The sequence below is a fragment of the Armigeres subalbatus genome, chromosome 2, assembly GCF_024139115.2.
Source record: "Armigeres subalbatus isolate Guangzhou_Male chromosome 2, GZ_Asu_2, whole genome shotgun sequence".
NCBI lineage: Eukaryota > Metazoa > Arthropoda > Insecta > Diptera > Culicidae > Armigeres > Armigeres subalbatus.
The window spans coordinates 19835839-19854991 of record NC_085140.1 but is presented as its reverse complement, the minus strand read 5'-3'; the positions used below and the strand labels follow the sequence as shown (position 1 = coordinate 19854991).

At 42.2% G+C, this 19153-nt stretch overlaps 1 protein-coding gene across 5 annotated transcripts in view; it reads right to left on the bottom strand.

Annotated features, from left to right (window-relative positions):
* Positions 1-14959: 14959 nt before the first annotated feature.
* LOC134218107 (uncharacterized) overlaps positions 14960-19153 on the bottom strand; it is a 44684-nt gene continuing 40490 nt past the window's right edge. For all 5 annotated transcript variants that reach the window (XM_062696973.1, XM_062696972.1, XM_062696974.1 and 2 more), the window contains one exon: positions 14960-19090. In XM_062696973.1, coding sequence (XP_062552957.1) covers positions 15007-19090 — 4084 coding nt within the window. In that variant the 3' untranslated portion in view covers positions 14960-15006. The remainder of the gene's footprint in view (positions 19091-19153) is intronic.

Sequence of the window (19153 nt, the reverse complement as noted above, 5' to 3'; positions counted from 1 at the left end):
ACAGTTAACTCGATAATTATCGATAAATCAACGAATACTCGATAACGATAACGTTAATTCAACGCTAATTTTATCGTCAACGAAGCATTATCGTAAAAGTGTTATCGTTATCGAAGTTGGCGTTAAATTAACGATGATAATTTATCGACTAACAACCCTGCCAGAAACAATACTTTGAGTAAATTTGATACCAACCTGAACAGCTTCAGTTTTGGTTTTTCCCAACATCTTGCAAAAAGCACCTTGTTTCTATTCAGTTTCATTAAAGGCATTGGAAAAGTATCAAAGTACGAAAAAGTTTGCATCAAGATGTCATAAACGTTCGAGTTGTGATCAATGTTTCATTAACATTGCAATGTAGTACGTGTTTGATATTTGGAAACAAACAACCAAAGAATACTGCACTTTATGTTGCAAACACGAAACGAAATCATCAAGTTGCATTTTTCTTTACCATGTAACTTCAATGCGTCTTTCAAAATTTATTCGTTTGTTTAAATTTAGTTGCAGATAAGTTGAGTGTGTCTTCATGTTTAATTTAGCATCGTTCAACGTTTTGACAACTCACATTTTTTTCCTGTGATGGTGAAATCAAGTAGGGGAACTGGGGGTAGGACGCCCACGTTAAGGTCTGAGGGAAGGGTTTTCCGTTAAAAAAGCACGTGGTAGCACTCTCTGAGAGAGAAAATTGCCCAATTCAGCCCGCCAGAATGATGCTGTCAGTGTCGCCAAAATTATTTCATCATTATGCAGTTTACAATTGCTTGAGAATTTGCCGTAAACGGAGAACAAAAGGAATTGGCAACAATGGGGAAGAAATTTATCACTCATGCAGTGGTTCGGCGAGAGAACAGCAGCAGCGCCGACCAATCACGCAAAGAGGAAATCAAAATAAACAAACTCCAGCTGGTTTTGGAAAATGAAAACATGAGTCGTTTCTAGAACAACATTAGAAAATATCGTAGGAGGATTTCTGAACAAGGTTTCCACACAAGCTTTGAAAAGTATTTGGGTGATAACAGTGGTGCTGGTGTAAGTAAGACAAATAAGACAAATAAGACAAATAAGACAAATAAGACAAATAAGACAAATAAGACAAATAAGACAAATAAGACAAATAAGACAAATAAGACAAATAAGACAAATAAGACAAATAAGACAAATAAGACAAATAAGACAAATAAGACAAATAAGACAAAAGACAAATAAGACAAATAAGACAAATAAGACAAATAAGACAAATAAGACAAATAAGACAAATAAGACAAATAAGACAAATAAGACAAGACAAATAAGACAAATAAGACAAATAAGACAACAAGACAAATAAGACAAATAAGACAAATAAGACAAATAAGACAAATAAGACAACAAGACAAATAAGACAAATAAGACAAATAAGACAAATAAGACAAATAAGACAAATAAGACAAATAAGTCAAATAAGACAAATAAGACAAATAAGACGAATAAGACGAATAAGACGAATAAGACAAATAAGACAATAAGACAAATAAGACGAATAAGACAAATAAGACAAATAAGACAAATAAGACAAATAAGACAAATAAGACAAATAAGACAAATAAGACAAATAAGACAAATAAGACAAATAAGACAAATAAGACAAATAAGACAAATAAGACAAATAAGACAAATAAGACAAATAAGACAAATAAGACAAATAAGACAAATAAGACAAATAAGACAAATAAGACAAATAAGACAAATAAGACAAATAAGACAAATAAGACAAATAAGACAAATAACACAAATAAGACAAATAAGACAAATAACACAAATAAGACAAATAAGACAAATAAGACAAATAAGACAAATAAGCCAAATAAGACAAATAAGACGAATAAGACAAATAAGACAAATAAGACAAATAAGACAAATAAGACAAATAAGACAAATAAGACAAATAAGACAAATAAGACAAATAAGACAAATAAGACAAATAAGACAAATAAGACAAATAAGACAAATAAGACAATTAAGACAAATAAGACAAATAAGACAAATAAGACAAATAAGACAAGTAAGACAAGTAAGACAAATAAAACAAATAAGACAAATAAGCCAAATAAGACAAATAAGACAAATAAGACGAATAGGACAAATAAGACAAATAAGACAAATAAGACAAATAAGACAAATAAGACAAATAAGACAAATAAGACAAATAACACAAATAAGACAAATAAGACAAATAAGACAAATAAGACAAATAAGACAAATAAGCCAAATAAGACAAATAAGACGAATAAGACAAATAAGACAAATAAGACAAATAAGACAAATAAGACAAATAAGACAAATAAGACAAATAAGACAAATAAGACGAATAAGACAAATAAGACAAATAAGACAAATAAGACAAATAAGACAAATAAGACAAGTAAGACAAATAAGACAAATAAGACAAATAAGACAAATAAGACAAATAAGACAAATAAGACAAATAAGACAAATAAGACAAATAAGACAAATAAGACAAATAAGACAAATAAGACAAATAAGACAAATAAGACAAATAAGACAAGTAAGACAAATAAAACAAATAAGACAAGTAAGACAAATAAGACAAATAAGACAAATAAGACAAATAAGACAAATAAGACAAATAAGACAAATAAGACAAATAAGACAAATAAGACAAATAAGACAAATAAGACAAATAAGACAAATAAGACAAATAAGACAAATAAGACAAATAAGACAAATAAGACAAATAAGACAAATAAGACAAATAAGACAAATAAGACAAGTAAGACAAACAAAACAAATAAGACAAATAAGACAAATAAGACAAATAAGACAAATAAGACAAATAAGACAAATAAGACAAATAAGACAAATAAGACAAATAAGACAAATAAGACAAATAAGACAAATAAGACAAATAAGACCAACAAGACAAATAAGACAAATAAGACAAATAAGACAAATAAGACAAATAAGACAATAAGACAAATAAGACAAATATGACAAATAAGACAAATAAGACAAATAAGACAAATAAGACAAATAAGACAAATAAGACAAATAAGACAATAAGACAAATAAGACAAATAAGACAAATAAGACAAATAAGACAAATAAGACAAATAAGACAAATAAGACAAATAAGACAAATAAGACAAATAAGACAAATAAGACAAATAAGACAAATAAGACAAATAAGACAAATAAGACAAATAAGACAAATAAGACGAACAAGACAAGTAAGACAAATAAGACAAATAAGACAAATAAGACAAATAAGACAAATAAGACAAATAAGACAAATAAGACAAATAAGACAAATAAGACAAATAAGACAAATAAGACAAATAAGACAAATAAGACAAATAAGACAAATAAGACAAATAAGACAAATAAGACAAATAAGACAAATAAGACAAATAAGACAAATAAGACAAATAAGACAAATAAGACAAATAAGACAAATAAGACAAATAAAACAAATAAGACAAATAAGACAAGTAAGACAAATAAGACAAATAAGACAAATAAGACAAATAAGACAAACAAGACAAATAAGACAAATAAGACAAATAAGACAAATAAGACAAATAAGACAAATAAGACAAATAAGACAAATAAGACAAATAAGACAAATAAGACAAATAAGACAAATAAGACAAATAAGACAAATAAGACAAATAAGACAAATAAGACAAATAAGACAAATAAGACAAATAAGACAAATAAGACAAATAAGACAAATAAGGCAAATAAGACAAATAAGACAAATAAGACAAATAAGACAAATAAGACAAATAAGACCAATAAGGCAAATAATACAAATTAAACAAATAAGACAAATAAGATAGATAAGACAAATAAGACAAGACTAAGAAGAAAAATAAAGAAAGTTCCTCCAGGAGTTCCTTCGAAAGTTCCTCTGGAATTTCCTCCAGCAATTCCTTCGGAAGTTCTTCCAGGAATTGTCTACGAAAGTTCCTCCAAGAAATCTTTCAGAAGTTCCTCCAGGAATTCCTCCGGAAGTTCCTCCAGGAATTCCTCCGGAAGTTCCTCCAGGAATTCCTCCGGAAGATCCTCCAAGAATTCCTCCGGTAGTTCCTCCAGGAATTCCTCCGGAAGTTCCTCCAGGAATTCCTCCGGAAGTTCCTCCAGGAATTCCTCCGGAAGTTCCTCCAGGAATTCCTCCGGAAGTTCCTCAAGGAATTCCTCCGGAAGTTCCTCCAGGAATTCCTCCGGAAGTTCCTCCAGGAATTCCTCCGGAAGTTCCTCCAGGAATTCCTCCTGAAGTTCCTCCAGGAATTCCTCCGGAAGTCCCTCCAGGAATAACTCCGAAGTTCCTCCAGGAATTCCTCCGGAAGTTCCTCCAGGAATTCCTCCGGAAGTTCCTCCAGGAATTCCTCCCGGAAGTTCCTCCAGGAATTCCTCGGAAGTTCCTCCAGGAATTCCTCCGGAAGTTCCTCCAGGAATTCCTCCGAAGTTCCTCCAGGAATTCCTCCGGAAGTTCCTCCAGGAATTCCTCCGAGTTCCTCCAGGAATTCCTCCGGAAGTTCCTCCAGGAATTCCTCCGGAAGTTCCTCCAGGAATTCCTCCGGGAAGTTCCTCCAGGAATTCCTCGGAAGTTCCTCCAGGAATTCCTCCGAGTTCCTCAGGAATTCCTCCGGAAGGTGCTCCAGGAATTCCTCCGGAAGTTGTTCCAAGAATTCCTTCGGAAGTTCCTCCAGAAATTCCTCCGGGATCCTCCAGGAATTCCTGCGGGTTCCTCCAGGTATTCCTGCGGGTTCCTCCAGGAATTCCTCCGGGTTCCTCCAGGAATTCCTCCGGGTTCCCCCAGGAACTCCTTCGGAAGTTCCCCCAGGAACTCCTTCGGAAGTTCCCCCAGATACCCCAGATACTTCCTCCAGGAATTCCTCCGGAACTTCCTCCAAGAATTCCTCCTCCAGGAATTCCTCCGGAGCTTCCTCCGGAACTTCCTCCAGGAACTTCCTCCAGGAACTTCCTCCAGGAATTCCTCCGGAACTTCCTTCAGGAATTCCTCCAGAGTTCCCTCCGGAGTTCCAGAATTCCTCCGGAAGTTCCTCCAGGAATTCCTCCGGAAGTTCCTCCAGAATTCCTCGGAAGTTCCTCAGAATTCCTCCGGAAGTATTCCCAGGAATTCCTCCGGAGGAATTCCTGAAGGAATTTCTGAGGAATTCCTCAAAGGATCTTCCGAGGAATTCCAAAGGAACTTCCGAGGAATTCCTCAAAGGAACTTCCGAGGAATTCCTCAAAGGAACTTCCGGAGGAATTCCAAAAGAACTTCCGGAGGAATTCCTAAAGGAACTTCCGGAGGAATTCCCGAAAGGAACTTCCGGAGGAATTCCCGAAAGGAACTTCCGGAGGAATTCCCGAAAGGAACTTCCGGAGGAATTCCCGAAAGGAACTTCCGGAGGAATTCCTGGAGGAACTTCCGGAGGAATTCCCGAAGGAACTTCCGGAGGAATTCCCGAAGGAACTTCCGGAGGAATTCTCGAAGGAACTACCGGAGGAATTCCCGAAGGAACTTTCGGAGGAATTTTCGAAGGAACTTCCGGAGGAACTCTCGAAGGAACTTCGGGAGGAATTCCTGGAGGAACTTCCGAAGGAATTCCTGGAGGAACTTCCGAGGGAATTCTTTGAAGGAACTTACGGACGAATTTCTGGAGGAACTTCCGGAAGAATTCGAAGGAACTTCCGAGGAATTCGAAGGAACTTCCGGAGGAATTCCGAAGGAACTTCCGGAGGAATTCCCGAAGGAACTTCCGGAGGAATTCGAAGGAACTTCCGGAGGAATTCCTGAAGGAACTTCCGGAGGAATTCTGAATGATCTTCCGGAGGATTTCGAAGGAACTTCCGGGGAACTCCTGAAGGAACTTCCGGAGGAATTCCTGAATGCACTTACGGAGGAATTCACGCACGAACTTCCGGAGGAATTCACGAAGGCACTTCCGGCGGAATACCTGAAAGAACTTCCGGAGGAATTCTCGAACGAACTTCCGGAGGAATTCACGAAGGAACTTCCGGAGGAATTCCCGAAGGAACTTCCGGAGGAATTCCCGAAGGAACTTCCGGAAAAATTCTCATAGGAACTTTCGGAGGAATTCCCGCAGGAACTTCCGGAGGAATTCCCGAAGGAACTTCCGGAGAAATTCTCATAGGAACTTCCGGAGGAATTCGCGAAGGAACATCCGGAGGAATTCCCGAAGGAACTTCCGGAGGAATTCCCGAAGGAACTTCCGGAGGAATTCCCGAAGGAACTTCCGGATGAATTTCCGAAGGAACTTCCGGAGGAATTCCCGAAGGAACTTCCGGAGGAATTCCCGAAGGAACTTCCGGAGGAATTCCCGAAGGAACTTCCGGAGGAATTCCCGAAGAAACTTCCGGAGTAATTCCCGAAGGAACTTCCGGAGGAATTCCCGAAAGAACTTCCGGAGGAATTCCCGAAGGAACTTCCGGAAGAATTCCCGAAGGATCTTCCGAAAGAATTCCCGAAGGAACTTCCGGGGGAACTCCCGAAGGAACTTTCGGAGGAATTCCCGAAAGAACTTCCGGAGGAATTCCCGAAGGAGCTTCCGGAGGATTTCACGAAGGAACTTCCGGAGGAATTCCCGAAGGAACTTCCGGAGGAATACCCGAAGGAACTTCCGGAGGAATTCCCGAAGGAGCTTCCGGAGGATTTCACGAAGGAACTTCCGGAGGAATTCCCGAAGGAACTTCCGGAGGAATTCCCGAAGGAACTTCCGGAGGAATTCCCGAAGGAACTTCCGGAGGAATTCGCGAAGGAACTTCCGGAGGAATCCCCGAAGGAACTTCCGGAGGAATTCCCGAAGGAACTTCCGGAGGAATTCCCGAAGGAACTTCCGGAGGAATTCCCGAAGGAACTTCCGGAAGAATTCCCGAAGGAACTTCCGGAGGAATTCCCGAAGGAACTTCCGGAGGAATTCCCGAAGGAACTTCCGGAGGAATTCGCGAAGGAACTTCCGGAGGAATCCCCGAAGGAACTTCCGGAGGAATTCCCGAAGGAACTTCCGGAAGAATTCCCGAATGAACTTCCGGAGGAACTCCCGAAGGCACTTCCGGAGGAATTCCCATAGGAACCCCTGAAGGAACTACCGAAGTAACTCCTGGAAGAACTTCCGAAGAAATTCCTGGATGAACTTCCGAATGAAGTCCTGGAAAATCTTCCGGGTAATTCCTGGAGGAACTTCCGAAGGAATTCCTGGAGGATTTTCGAAGGAATTCCTGGAGGAACTTCCGAAGGAATTTCTGGAGGAACTTCCGAAAAAAATCCTGGAACAACTTCCGAAGAAATTCCTGGAGGAACTTCCGAAGGAACTCTTGTCGGATTTTTCGAAGGAATTCCTGGCGGAACTTCCGAAGAAATTCCTGGAGAAACTTCCGAAGGAATTCCAGGAGGAACTCCCGAAGGAATTCCTGAAGGATCTTCCGAAGGAATTCCTGGAGGAACATCCGAAGGAATTTCTGGAGAGGATTTCTAGAGGAAATTCCGGAGGAATTCCTAGAGGTACTTCCGGAAGAATTCCTGGAGAAACTTCCGAAGGAATTCCTGGAGAAACTTTCGAAGGAATTACTGGAGAAACTTCCGAAGGAATTCCTGGAGAAACTTCCGAAGGAATTCCTGGAGAAACTTCCAAAGGAATTTCTGGATAAACTTCCAAAGGAATTTCTGCAGTAACTTCCGAAAGAATTTCTGGAGGATCTTCCGAAAGAATTCCTGGATAAATTTGGGAGAAATTCCTGGAGAAACTTCCGAAGAAATTCCTGGAAGAACTTCTGAAGGAATTCCTGGAGAAACTTCCGAAAGAATTTCTGGAGGAACTTCCGAAGGAATTCCAGAAGGAACTTCCGGAGGAATTACTGGAGTAACTTCTGGAGTAATTCCTGGAGAAACTTCCGAAGGAACTCCTGGAGGAACTTCCAGAGGAATTTTTGTAGAAACTTCCGGAGGAATTCCAGGAGGATTTACTGTAGGAACTTCCGGAGGAATTACTGGAGCAACTTCCGGAGTAATTCCTGAAGGAAATTCAGAAGAAATTCCTGGAGGAACTTCTGGAGGATTTCCTAGAGGAGCTTCTGGAGGATTTCCTGGAGGAATTTACGGAGGAACTTCCGGAGGAATTCCCGGAGGTACTTCCGGAGGAACTTCTGGAGGAATACCTGGAGGGACTTCCGTAGGAATTTGTCTGGATTATCTTATTTGTACTGTTTGTCTTAGTTGCTTTATTTGTCTCTTTTATTTTGCTTATTTGTTCTATTTGTCTTATTTGTTTTTTTTTATTTTCGATTATTTATCTCATCAAATTCCAATATTTGATTTCAATTTATATATTTGGTATCCTCGTGTTCCCAAATAGGAATACGCTTTTTCTAGTGTCACGCTAGATACAAAGTTGACGGACTTTCTACCGCTCTCATCGCTCCTTTCCTGCCGTGCGCCACAAGAAAATGTGCTGTTGGCTGCTCTCCGAAATGGTAACTTTGTATGGAATTTAAAAACTTGGTTGAAGTAAAAAGAGCTTCCTGCAAAATTTATTGCGGTGACATATACTTTTTATTACATCAAAATGATCGTTGGAAAAATTCAAAACTTTTGTCAGTTGGGTTTTGCGAAATTCGGTTCCTTTGTGCCTCAAATCATCGGAGAGAGGCACTGAGAAGCGAAAATTTCAGTTGTACAATAGCTCAGTATTGAGACATTCATTCAAATTTGGGAAATAGTAGGTCCATGAAATTTTGTAGGAACATTCCTTGATAAATTTCAAAGAGATTGTCAGTTGGGATAAGCGAAATTCGTTCCCAATTCCGAGTTATAGACATTTTAGTACGAAAATAGCGCTCTACCGCGAGAGAGCTTCCCTCAGACCTTAAGGAAAATGCCATTTTTATCAATCACCACCAACCACCATTTCAGCCAGTTTTCATCAGCGCATACTGAAGAACAGTATATCTGCGACTGACTACCGATAACAGATATCTAATTGTCCATTTTATTGCACAGAAATTTGATTTTTAAAAAGCACCCGAAAAAAATGATTTTGAAACCATGCGGGGTGAGATGCGCCAGTGGATGGGTTAAAACGCGCATGTGCTTATCGTACTGATTTTCATTTTAATTGCCTACATTAAGGCAATTAACCGAATGTTTCAGCTGTTTCGGTCATACGAAATGAGCATGGGCGAAATGCCCCACACCGACCTCAGAAGTTTGAAGGCCCATAAAATCGTTTTAAAACCATGTTTGACGACGATTTCGTGTGGAACATAAAGAACACGAGTAAGCAGCATGGCTCATGGCTCAATTATTAATTTATCAATGTATAACAGCGACAGAAAGACTAAATTCCACCGAGCTAGAATTGCATCAAAACACGCAAAAATCGTTTTTTCGAGTTTTTCATGTATAACTAGAGAAAAATCATGAAATATATGTATCCAATGGCAATATTTTTCATTGCTTTATCGTATAGACTATTGAAAATAATCAAAATGGGATATTTAACCTTATTCAGGGGTGGCGCGTTTTAACCCCTATGGGCGTGCTACCCCCACTTCCCCTAACAAAAAACCCGAGTACAAAATTTCATAATCGTATGGTTTTTATGGTGAGTCAACATGCAGTCCCTTCGAAAAGCCGAATGGTGCTGTGGTAGAGTGAAGGTCTATCAATCACAAGATCCATAAATCGAATTCAGTTTTATATTTTTATTTTTTTTCCGCTGTAGTATTCTGCAACATTATTGCAATTTTACTACAATTGAAGGATGTTTCCGTAGGCTCCACCTCTTGCGCTTTTTAGTTTGCAAGAGAGTTATGCTTGATGGCACATACGCAAAAATTGTTTATTTCCGAATAGTTGCATCACAGTGAAATGGTCAATAGTGAAACAAGTTGTGCTGCTTGGGTTGCTTTGAACATTGCCTCAATCATGCTGGGTAAAACGTACAATTAAAGCTGGGCACGGCAAATGCGGGGTAAAGCGTACCATTGGTACTTTGCGTACCTGAAGGAATAAAATAGACCCCACCTCGCGGTCCTTAGCCTCTTACCCAGCAACTCTTATCCCTACCGCCCCGTGGTGCTGGCCGGAATACGAGCAACCTTAGGGAAGATCGAGTAACCAACCCCGGTAGGAACTATGGTCGTATGCTGACAGGGAAGGGGGGGTTTGCTCCTCTCCGAAGATGCAAATCTTACTGAGTGTCTGTTCTCCATGTCAGGATCGGCTCACAACAGCGTCTGTTCTCCATGTTAGGGGCGGCTGATCATCGTCCGAATGTCAGCGAGGGACTCTAAGTGAAACTGTGCACCATGGTCCACCGGAAATAAGGAGGAATGGTCCTCCGGAAATTTAGGGGGTTTGGTGTCAGGCCCTGCCAGCCAGCCTTTAAAAAAGTTTACGCAACGAACAATAAATGAAAGATATGCGAAGGCGCGTGATCAGGTGGTGGCCGATCAATGAAAGAATGTGCAGGTTGAGGATCAATGGCCGGTTCTTCAACTTCAGCATAATCAACGCCATACCCCACACTCCGGAAGCAGTGATGATGATAAGTACGCATTTTACGCGCAGCTGGAACGTGAGTACGGCAAGTCAAAATCATCATGGGAGATTTGAACGCTCAGGTTGGCCAAGCGGAGGAGTTTAGTCTGACTATTGGGAAGTTCAGCGCTCACCGGCTGACGAACGAAAATGGCCTACGACTAATTGATTTCGCCGCTTCCAAGAATATGGCCACAAACAGACTGCAAAAACGTGGAACGGAATGGCCGTTACATGAAAATGCAATTTGCCTTCAGTAGCCGACATTCCACAGATTGGTCGGTGATAAAATGGATAGATTAAATTGAAAAACGGCTGAGATCTGGATGCTCAAAGTTACCATTCCACGCTTTTTGCGACCTTGGTACTTTACGATACAAATCTTGGCTCGTTACTTTAGTGTTAATTAAATATATATATTTCTCAAAACTCTATTTTTGCCTTTCTCGTATACTAAGTATACGGTAAAGGCTATATGATCACTCCAAAAACAAACTTTTTATAGGAGACCCGGAGACCCATAGTGTTATATACCGATCGACTCATTTCGACGAATTGAGGTGATGTCTGTGTGTATGTGTGTGTGTGTGTGTGTGTGTGTGTGTGTGTGTGTGTGTGTGTGTGTGTGTGTGTGTGTGTGTGTGTGTGTGTGTGTGTGTGTGTTTGTTTTATTTTTACAAGGGTTGAAGGCCATCAAAAATCTGCGCGACAGACACCTCGAGCATCCACACTATGCTCGAAGGCGAACAGGGATGGGCTCCTCCCGACCTGCTAAAAATGTGCCTCCCGGATAAACCGGGTCCCTTATCCTCCTTGCCTCGATCCCCCCGGGACCACTGGATGCTGCGACTACTTCGGGGGGGGGGGGCTGTGCTCATGCCCTTCTTCTAAAATTCCGGCCCCTAGCTTAGGCTAGTTCGCCGACTGGCTTGCTGAGATCCACTGCTACGTTGTCTCGATCCCTCGGCGGTTGTGCCATAAACTTCCTCACTCGAATCCTCCTGACTTCCCCCGGCGTCGAGGGTGGTCCACCAGTTCCGGTGAAGGAAACTTCCGCACTGATGGTGCCCCGACTACCGGCGGCTATCGCAGGGGACGCTTTTGCGCATTTCACCGACTTCGTCTTCGGGTTGCAGAGGTGGTCCGACAGTTCCGGTGGTGGATAACGTCCGCACTGGCGGTGCCCTACATACCCGAAGCACTTCCTTCTTCTTTCTTCTTTCTTCAGCAGGTTGACGGTTCGAGTGCCGAGGTCGGTCCAACGATTCCGGTTGGCAGAAGACTTCCGGTTCGCTGGCGCCCCGACGACTCGAGACCAAACACTGCTCACTGTGCTGGATTTTGCTCCAAACCGGCGCTTACTTGCTGGTCCCTTCTCCATCGACGCTGCAGCTCTGACATTATTTGTGTCACGACTCTGGATACATCGCTCTGCGATGTTGTCCGCCCTTATGGCAGGCATTCTCCTACGTGCCTCCGGCAGTCGAATATCACGTGCTCTGAAGTCTCCTCTACGTTGATACACGCCGGGCAGAATGGCGATGACGCATGGCTACACCGGTGCAAATATTGGCGGAAACAACCGTGTCCGGACAGGAACTGTGTGAGGTAAAAGTTCACCTCACCATGCTCCCTGTTCACCCACGTCGACACATTGGGGATGAGCCGATGGGTCCACCTTCCATTATCCGCATTGTCCCACTCCTGCTGCCACTTCACCATAGAGTCCAGTCTCACCGCCTTCCTCACATTTCTGGTATCCGTCCGTTGGTAGCACTCGATATCCTCTGCTAAGGTTATGCAGATTGGAATCATCCCTGCGATAACGCAAACTGCCTCTGACGAAATGGTTCGGTATGCACTCGCCACTCGAATGGCCATTAGACGAAACACGCTATTCAACTTCCTGCGATTACGTTTCGTCTTGAGCGCAGCTCCCCAGGCTGGAACGCCGTACCTAAGTATTGAGGATGATACTGACGCCAGAAGACGCCTACAGCTGCCTCTCGGTCCGCCAACGTTCGGCATGATCCTAGCAAGCGCACTGACCATCTTAGCCGCCTTCTCGCAGGAATAGTCGACTTGGGTGTTGAAATTCAAACGGTCGTCGATCATCACTCCTAGATGTCTCAAAGCCCGCTTTGACCCCATTCATCCAGTTTCAACTGCGTCGGTCGTCTCCGCCACCAGCATATCTACCTCTTCCAGCGACGACTGTGTGTGTGTGTGTGTGTGTGTGTGTGTGTGTGTGTGTGTGTGTGTGTGTGTGTGTGTGTGTGTGTGTGTGTTTGCGTGCGCACCCACGTACCAAAATGTAGCAAAAGTGTCACTCATTTTTCGGGCACTTATCCTGAACCGCAACAAGTTGCATTCAACGCAGAATTGTGTCCCATTGTTTTCTATTGAAAATTGGCTAGATCGGACTATGGGATCGGAAGTTATGGCCAAAATACTTTTTGCCCTTCTCGTATACTAAGTATACGGTAAAGGCTATATGATCGCTCCAAAAACAAACTTTTTATAGAAGGACTGGAGACCCATAGTGTTATATATCGATCGACTCAGCTCGACGAATTGAGGTGATGTCTGTGTGTATGTGTGTGGGTGTGTGTGTGTGTGTTTTTTTTTTCTTCCTAAACAATGGAGGGGGAATCTGCTCAACTGACATCCTGGGTTGACCAGGAAGTGCTGGGTTAGGGGCCACCTCCAATGAGGGAGGCAGGTCTGCATCCCCGACCAGCTAAACCGTTTCCATTGCCGCCAAGCCCATCGTCCCTTCGGTACAACCAGAAAGTAATCGAAACATCGTGACTCGCTTTTTTAGAAGAACACCATGGTATCGTGCCAGCGCATTGCCGGCTTTCCAGGTGGCCTTACCACGCCCTATGTCCTTGGAAGGTGGGCAGGGTCGACTTCGCGCCTGCTTCCCTCTGCACGACTGGTATCAAGAATGATGATGCCGCGTGCACCCCAAATTGACCTTTCTGCGATAGGGCCTATTCGCCAGCACACAGAGGGACTTGCCGACGCGGTGCCTACGCCTGCCCCAGCCTTGACGAGGACCCCTTTCCGTCCTCGGGCTCGGAACCCGCCCGGTTGACCGACGCCGCGAAAGCGACGATACCATGTTGTTCTTCACGCGGCCACTTGTTCGATAAAAGGATCGAGTTCGACCACAGGGCACCGGTATGACCCATGAAGCCGACTCCGAACCCTTGGACCACCTCTTATTTGCGCCTGAACTAGCCATTCCTCGAGTCCACGCGCCACCTTCTGTGTAGTTCCGAGACGATTTGGACGATAGCCGATAAAACGGCGTTCCAGCCAACTTCATCTTTACACATCCTCCGGACTAGGTTGTCCGGGGTAGTGTCCAGACCACATGTGGCAAGCATGTGGTCACGCATTGTGCGAAAACGCGGGCACACGAACAACACGTGTTCCGCCGTTTCCTCTAAACCTACGCACACCGGACACTCAGGCGAGGCCGAGTGTCCGAACCGGTGTAGGTACTGTCTGAAGCAACCATGGCCTGTAAGGACCTGGGTCAGGTGGAAAGTGATTTCCCCATGGCGCCTCTTGACCCACGTACCTATCTCCGGTATCAACCTATGTGTCCATCTACCCTTAGTGGAACTGTCCCACGCACGCTGCCATTTGACCATTGAGGCCAACCTGACAGTCCTACGGATGCCTCTCGTGCCGCGCATTTCGAAGCACTCTATGTCTTCACCGATAACTATGTCGATAGGCATAATACCGGTGTGTGTGTGTGTGTGTGTGTGTGTGTGTGTGTGTGTGTGTGTGTGTGTGTGTGTGTGTGTGTGTGTGTGTGTGTGTGTGTGTATGTGTGTCTGTGCGCACCCACCCAATTTACTCGCAATAAATTGCATTTGACGCAGGATACTCTACTCCTATTGAAAATTGGTCAGATCGGACTATGGGCTCGGAAGTTATGGCCAAAATACCACTTTATTTATAGAAAAAATGAGTAAAAATTTGTCACTCATTTTTCAGGCACTTATCCTTAACCGATTTACTCGCAACAAGTTGCATTCAACGCAGATTCCTGTCCCATTGTTTCCTATTGAAAATTGGTCAGATCGGACTATGGGATCGGAGGTTATGGCCAAAATATCACTTTTTATAGAAAAATTGAGTAAACAAATGTCACTCATTTTTAAGGCATTTATCCTTAACCGATTTACTCGCAATAAGTTGCATTAGACGCAGAATACTCTCCCATTGTTTCCTATTGAAAATTGGCCAGATCGAACATTGGGCTCAAGAGTAATGGCCAAAATACTATTTTGATAATGCACGAGAAAGGCACCATCACCGCTAGGTGGATTAATCAGGGTTTTTCGGATAATAATAAAAGACATGTCCTTCCAGCCAATAAAATCTATATTTCGAAAATGTCAATGATACCCAAATTACAGTAAATTATTCCACAACTCCAAAAACTTTCTCTGCTCTGCATCTAGTTTTTCCAATTGTTTTACTTTGTTAGCATTATAGGCTTCGGAATGGCGCTTCCGTATTTTGTTCAAGCATCGATAATCGAAGCTTTGTTCGCCTTTTTCCATTAGAACCAGCGTCCCAAGATACTCCCGGCAGACGATCAACTCGTAACTGCCACCACCGCCTCGGCCTAACCATTGCCTAATAAGCGTTTCCTCTCCTTCGTCGAGTGAAAAGTATGTTTGGATAACATGAAGACCACCATTCGACTTCGTAGACACGGAAGGTCTGTACTCGATATTGAGTAACATTTCGAGCGTCACCAGGAGCACAGTTCTGGATGCGAATGGAACCATGGCCATGGTGGTTTCAGTGAATTTATTGAAGTGATCGAGCTGAAGTTGCGCAAATTGCTTAAATCGAGTAATGTCCGAGGCATACTCAAACAGAACGATCACCGAGCGGTTAGCACTGACAGTTGCATCAATTTCGGAAAGTATAGCCCGTTTCCATTCATCCACATTTGAGTGGGATTGAAAGTTTGGTTCGGGCTTTTCAAACAACGCGTTCATCGTAAATTTGAGTGAAAAATTGCTATGTTGGGATTCCGTCACCCCAAGAATTGAAAACTCTTCCAGTAGCCTTCTGTATGGGTATGAAGTCACGTTGAAGTGTAAATATCCGTAATTATTGACTCCGTCGACATTTTGGACAAAGTTATCAACGCGTAAGCTAAAATAAACAAATGGCTTGTAGTATCCTGTGTGGCCATCTGAATAAAAATGCTCATCATTAAAATCGCTCATTAGAACTCCTTTCGGATTCAGTTCGAAGTGACGGAGAAAACTGTCATCCGATGAGCGATAGTGAACAGTGCTTGCTGCCTTTATCATTCGCTTGAAGTGAACTGTAAACATGGTTCTGTTTGTGTATTGAACTACTGATGGGGTAGGATAGGTTTCCAGCAAAGGATATGATTTATTACAGTCAATGAGTGACCTTAGTTCCAAAATATCAGCGTCAGATGACGATTGAACATATGAGTTGATAAGATGTTCGACGTCGGCGCTGTTGGCCCGAACAAGTTCCCAAATTTTTTGTTGAATTTTTGCCAGTCCTGGTACGACTGGTGAGAATGATCGATTATATGTCCGTTGGTAATGTTTTTCCACTGTATCGAATCCATCAATTACGAGCAGAAATTTTGTTTTCATAGTTCCAGTAGTGATGTTACCTGCGGTATGGGGAAGGCCTATGCAATTGCTTATGTGTCGTTCAGCTTTGAGAGCAATTGGCTCAACCTGGCACCGCACCAACTCATCGAAGGATTTGTATGATACACGGATGTCAAACAATTGATACAACCTGCGGAACTTTCTTATTATTTGCTGCGCAGCATGCTCATTACGATACACAATCACAACATTGTTACCAAGTAGTTGGAGCACACCGGAGACAAGTGCTAGAACAGTTGAATTTCCGTCCTCGGGTGGAACATGCACGAAGTGGTTTTCGAAGCATTCAGTTATTCGACCTTTCGCTAATAATCGTAAGATGGTTTGTATTTGGGTCGCATGTGGCTTTACGTATTTGTCCGCGTTGGAGACATTTTCGGAAATTATAATGGACCACACAGTTGCCAGACAGGCCAAGATTTTCGGTTTGGCAGTGTTTTGATTTTCTTCCGACTCAACAATCTGCCTATAAATGCTATCCTTAATTTCCCAGATTTTGGCTGAATCTTCCAACGTACTGACCTTTAGCATGATATCTTCGAATTGACTATTGTAAAGCTCGAGGTCTGTCATCGAACATTCTTCATCACCATAGTCGGAGAACGTCCGTAGCATTTTTGCGAATCGCAAGTTGCCGTGATGGCTAAAATACAAAAACGGCTCAGCGATTCTAGCCAGTCGATCTTCAAAATCCTGCAAAGAAACACTGTTACTGATGATGCTATCGAAAGGTTTAGTAGTTTGGTTGTAGAATCTTTCGAAATCATCGGAGTAGGGCTGTTCAACGAGGCGAAGAAGCGTATTCCGTACGGTACTGATCAGCTGTACTGTTGCACTTAATTGGTCAGCTTTAGTCAATATATTCCCGTTTCTCCAGCTCATGGTTTTAGATGTTTTAAGAACACTTTCAAGAAGGCTGAAGACTACTTCATATGTGTAGTGTTTTGGTATATTGCCAGGTGCACATAATTCGATAAAAGAATCATTCATTTCTCTCTCAACTAGATAGCATGCGCTTTCCATATTACCGGCCTTGTTATCAACCCACTTGATTACTCGCCTCCTGAATAGAATGCTTCGAAATCTCTGGTCTTGAATTTGTACAAACCAGTCATACGACAATTCCGATAAGTCAAGCAAAAACTCACTAAATGTGTTGTAGAATTTCAAAAAGTCTTCAAGGTGCTCTAGCTTTTCCATTACAACACGAATAACATCTAAAATGTTATTCAGCAGTTCTTCAATTTTTTTAGTCCGACCATTTCCTCCCAGTTTTCTTGAAAGCTGTTGATGAAGCTCATTGTATCTTTCCCAAAATCTATTTAATACTTCGATTGTACGGCGGGGATCCCATTTATCATTGAGATATGACTTACTCACACATTCTGTTAGGCTTGATAGAGCAAATTCAAAAATTTTGCTATTTCCGATCGCTGACGATTCTATTTGGGCAATAAATTCCAACATACTGTGGACTTCCCTTCGAGTAGACTCGTGGGATTGTGGTCCCACATGTTTTCCAAGTGTGATGCATTGTTTTATTGTTTTAAACAAATTCGAATAATATGTTGGAAGATTCTCCCCAACCAGGCCCGATATTGTGAAATCTAACAAACAAAGCCATAAATAATGATCGCAGACGTTTTCTTCTTTGAACACTTCTAACTTAAACTGGTAAGGAACAATATATCTCGTTGATGACTTTCCAGGCTCAAAATGGTTCGCAAAAAAGACCAACGCCCGAAGTTGGGCGAGAAAACACTTTTCTGACGTTGTTCCCCTTTGTTTTTTAGCCTCATCAGTCATTATCCATTCGTTCTGATGATATGCAATGGGTTTCAGTATGGCCACTTCCTGTTCAACCCGTCTTTCGATCTGCAATAAACTCTTACAAACGTGCAAATAGACATTGTTTGCAACCGGAAGTGACTGGCAGTATTGATCAGGCTCTATATCAGCGATTTTCTTTGTAAAATTTTCCGTAATTACTGACAACACACTTTTAGGAAGGACATGTTCTAAATCATTGAACAGTTTTACATCCTCCTCTCTCAGAAACATACAATGATGCGGTTTCATGGATTTTACACTAGGTTCAAAGAAAGGTGAACAAATCCTCAGCAAATCATTCTTACGCTGGTCGAATATTTCGTTTAAAATATCTTTAACGAATTTGGGACTAGCTTCGAAGTAGCAGTCATTCATATTTCCAAATGAGTTCCGTTCCATTAGTGAAGCATTGTTTTCAAAAAATCTCCAGAATCCATGTTTCAAATTTTCGTTTAGAATGAATTTACTGTGGTGCAGTTTCGTCGAAAAGTCACCCATCATGGAAATCCTTCGCATTTCAAGCAAGCATTTAGCGCTATTCAAATCAGTTCCACATTTCGTTCCAACTGTGTGCATCTCGGTTCGAATACAACTCACTATGGCTTCCCGTTGCTGAGCCAAAATATCCTCCAATACTCGTACGACCTTAAGATTGGCCAACAGTATGTTCTTCGCCACTTCAAAATCACTAGCGCTATCCAATTCGGCGATTCGTTCTAAGGAAACCTGAGACACATAGCTGCAACCTTGGTTGCTTCCGATTGTGACCAGGCACTCTTCACCGAGAACCTTTAAAGTCCAATTTCCGTCATGCAGCTTTGCCGAATATGGTAGGCGAATGGAGTGGGAACTATGCCGCTGTATGTACTGGTTGTACGTTGCTTCTGTCAAGCTTCCTCTCTGCTTCAAAGTCATTACATCTGAGGTATTCAAACAACTGATCGTTTCGGCTGCATTCCCTCTTAAGCCATGATTTTGTTGTTGCGAAGTCCTAGAAAGAAAAATTTGATAAGAAAATTATTTTGAGCTTTTTAGTGGAATGTTTTCACCTGTC